The 3802-nt window shown below is 37.5% G+C and overlaps 1 protein-coding gene across 1 annotated transcript; it reads left to right on the top strand.

Annotated features, from left to right (window-relative positions):
- LOC110098657 (polygalacturonase At1g48100) lies at positions 1-2705 on the top strand. The gene is made up of 6 exons (XM_020825553.2): positions 1-571; positions 659-826; positions 917-961; positions 1051-1258; positions 1370-1451; positions 2004-2705. The coding sequence occupies exons 1-6, from the start codon at positions 179-181 to the stop codon at positions 2506-2508; spliced, it is 1401 nt and encodes a 466-aa protein (XP_020681212.1). The 5' UTR covers positions 1-178; the 3' UTR covers positions 2509-2705.
- The last annotated feature ends 1097 nt before the right edge of the window (positions 2706-3802 follow it).

Genomic DNA, 3802 nt, shown 5'->3' with positions numbered 1-3802 from the left:
CCCATCACCTCGCCGATGGCTTCCTCCAGCTAAAAACCCTCACAGATTGTATTAGCCAACAAATATTCTTTCTTTCTGGTTTCCCCTTCCTATCATATTCTAAAATCCATCTCTCGAATTCTCAAAGACTCCTACACGCAGTCTTCACGAGATTCCATTACTCTGCTTTGCATAAGCAATGGCAGCTCTTTATGGGCTATTACATATTACAATGGTGATCTTAGTTCTTCCATCATGCTTCCAAGGCTCGAATGCAAGACTCCATAACCATAAATCAAAGCATCACAGAGAAACAAGAGGCATGATTTCTGAGGCCCCAGTTCCCCCTCCCGCTGAGCCACCGGCGAAAAGCTTTGACATAGATAACTCAAGCTCCGACCCGTGCATCTTTGATGTAACAGCATTTGGGGCCGTTGGAGATGGCTCCACCGATGACACAGAGGCCTTTCGTTCTGCTTGGAGAGCTGCCTGCGCAGTAAACTCCAGCATTCTCCTCGTCCCATCTAATGGCGTATTCATGATCACCTCAACAATCTTCTCCGGTCCTTGCCAGCCCGAATTCATCTTCCAAGTAATCAGCACATTCCGAGTCCTTTTTTTTTTAAACTTCCCCCAACCTCCGAAACAAACGAGACGTTTCTAATCTGTGCTGATATAGGTGGATGGAGTACTTATGCCTCCCGATGGCCCAAAATGCTGGCCTAAGAAGGATAGCAAGAGGCAATGGCTCGTCTTTTACCGTGTGGATGGCATGACTTTTAGAGGAGCCGGCACAATACGAGGCAATGGCGAAGAATGGTGGAATCTCCCTTGCAAGCCTCACAGAGTAAGTCTGCTCTATCGTCTGACTATTTATTTAAAAAAAAAAAGTCACTTATTTTAGCCAGAACTGATGATTTATCTAAATGCTGGGCAGGGTCCAAATGGATCAACATTGCCTGGACCTTGTGACAGCCCTGCGGTATGAAAGAATTGCAGACTAATCTTCCTTAAACAGTTTTGAATTTCATTTTATTATTTACCCCCTTTAATTTTTCTTTCTGCTTGCAGCTTATTAGGTTCTTTATGAGCTCCAATCTGACAGTGAGAGACCTTTACATAGAAAACAGTCCTCAGTTTCACGTCAAGTTTGATGGCTGTGAGGGAGTTCACATCGAAGGCCTTTCGATAAACTCTCCTGCTCTCAGTCCCAACACAGATGGAATCCACATTGAGGATACCAAATATGTAGGCATATACAACTCCATGATCAGCAATGGTATTTTGTACTATTTCTCCCCAGCTCACCTTTGTTCCTCCATTTATGCTCCTCTGGTAAGGTCGGTCCGTTTGAAGATGCCTGATCAAACTCCCCTCTCTTCTGCTGCAGGGGACGACTGTATTTCTATTGGACCTGGCTGCTCGGATGTGGACATTTATAATGTTACTTGTGGACATGGTCATGGAATTAGGTGCGTTTAACTTCAACCATTCATTTGTATCACAATAATTATCTGGATTAAACAATTTTTTTTAAATGATAAAATATGATTTAACTAGTAAGTACAACAAATTTGGCTCAAAGATTATTTACCGCACACAAATCAATTCGAAGTCAATGAGCCAATGTGAGCAGAAAATATATACCCATAGATATTAATTCTTTCACTCATAATTGAATCAAAGTTTATGAGTCATATCTGAGTTGAATCTCGATTGAATCAAGTCAAACTTTAACTAGACTAAACTTGAGGTTCAAGTTCAGATTGAATGACTTTAAGACAAAATCGGATCCACTCATGATGGAATCATTAATGTGGCTCATCTTGGTCTGTTGGTTGAGAGTTTTGGCTACCAACCAAGAGGTTTTAGGTTCGAATCTTGCGTATATGATGTATGTTGAATTTGCTCTAATTGATCTAAATGTACATATAAAAAAAGATGGAATCAATAATAGCTCTATAACTAGTAAAATATTTGAATGTTAAACTAATGTTTGAAAGGGTATGATTGATGGATGACAGCATCGGTAGCCTAGGCATGCAGAACTCAGAGGCTTGTGTGTCCAACATATCAGTGAGAAACGCAGTGATAAGAAACTCCGACAACGGAGTGCGGATCAAAACATGGCAAGGAGGCATGGGATCAGTATCAGACATCACATTTGATTCAGTTTATATGGATAATGTGAAGAACTGTATAATAATAGATCAATACTATTGTTTGAGCAAAGAGTGCAGAAATCAAACTTCTGCCGTCTATGTGACGAATGTTTTTTATACTAATATTAAAGGCACATATGATGTGAGGGCTCCACCCATACACTTCGCTTGCAGCGACTCAGTGCCTTGCACCAATATTACCATGTCGGAGGTGGAGCTACTTCCTTTCCAAGGGGAGCTTATTGATGATCCTTTTTGCTGGAATGCATATGGAGAGATGCAGACCCTTACGATTCCTCCAATTTCTTGCCTACAGGATGGGATGCCTGAATCAGTGCATGAGACTATCAGTCTTCAATGCTTATAATTAACATGTACTATCAATATATATTCACATGGAAATGAACCACATGGTCTAGCTAACCTTGTGTGTGTGTTTTTTTTTTTCTTCTTCTTTAATATGTTTTAATGGTTAGCTTGGGTTATGGTGGCATCATTGTGCTTGCATTGGATGCCCATATGACCTTTATTATGTATGATGCCAACAAAAATCATTGCCTCAAAAGAAAGCACTAGCTAGTTAGCTAGGTAAATGTTTTACTATGATTATGTGATGGTATTTGTTTGAGAATGTACTATTATTATCAAGATGAATAAACTATTTCACAAATTTCTTAATATAAAGATAAAATACTCTAAACTCAAGGATAACAATTCTCAATTGTGAAGAAAAAACTATATTTAAAAAAAGTTAAGATATGTTAGAAGTGATGGATACATCTAACTTAATAACATAATGATGAAAGATAGACTATGATTGAATAAAACATAATTCATTAAGTGAATGTCATTTCTTAATCTTATCATGATAGAGTATCAAATATATATCTATATAGGTCTATGTCAGTAACTCCTATGCTATTTAATAAGTTCCTTTTATGGAACTCGATCAGTGGGATTATGTGGTCAAAGCAATACTCTCTTGAAGGAAGCATGACTCCGCAAAGCTGACACTAGTCTATGAGGGAATCTCTACTCCCTCTTGTGGAGATCAAAGTGTACAAACACGCGCTAGGAAATTGGACCAAGGGTTGTAACTTTCCTCTACGAGCTCCTCTAAAGAACTTGTCTAGGCCATTATGCATCATGAACATCACTTGCCTTAACAAAACAAGTTCACCCACAACAACTGCCTCTAATCAAGGCTAGCTGCCTACCCTAGACATCCTCGATCCTGTTATAGGAAGCGCACACCTTCGAAGCCTATGACTGCAAAGTAGTTTGAATTAGTTATGTTTCAAATTAGTTTGAACTAATTTTGAACGAGTCTAATCAATTTTATACAACAATAAGGGATTATTCTTGATTTGGGACAATTTACTAATTAATATCTAAAAAAATTAACTTTTAATCATAAATTTTCAAATAAACATACAAGATAATATTTAAACAATTATAAAGTCAAATTTCTAATTTTACATTTTCTTATTTGTGCTAAAAAAAATCCAAATACATTAATAGGTGTTGTTACCCTTTAAAGCTTGAACACTATTTAGCCCCAATGATAGAATGCCTATGTCATGATTAAAAGAAAAAAAACAATTGTATAAATAGTTAAATACTACACAATTTTTATCTATTTATATATATCTTATATCTAA

Source organism: Dendrobium catenatum, unplaced genomic scaffold, assembly GCF_001605985.2.
Source record: "Dendrobium catenatum unplaced genomic scaffold, ASM160598v2 fragScaff_scaffold_753, whole genome shotgun sequence".
Classification (NCBI taxonomy): domain Eukaryota; kingdom Viridiplantae; phylum Streptophyta; class Magnoliopsida; order Asparagales; family Orchidaceae; genus Dendrobium; species Dendrobium catenatum.
Note: the sequence above shows the minus strand (reverse complement) of the source record. Positions and strands in the feature narration are given on the sequence as shown.

Coding starts and splice junctions, on each gene's coding strand:
- LOC110098657 (XM_020825553.2), top strand. CDS start 179: ATGGCAGCTCTTTATGGGCTATTACATATTACAATGGTGATCTTAGTT. Junction 572..658: donor AGCCCGAATTCATCTTCCAA/GTAATCAGCACA, acceptor GTGCTGATATAG/GTGGATGGAGTACTTATGCC. Junction 827..916: donor TCCCTTGCAAGCCTCACAGA/GTAAGTCTGCTC, acceptor AATGCTGGGCAG/GGTCCAAATGGATCAACATT.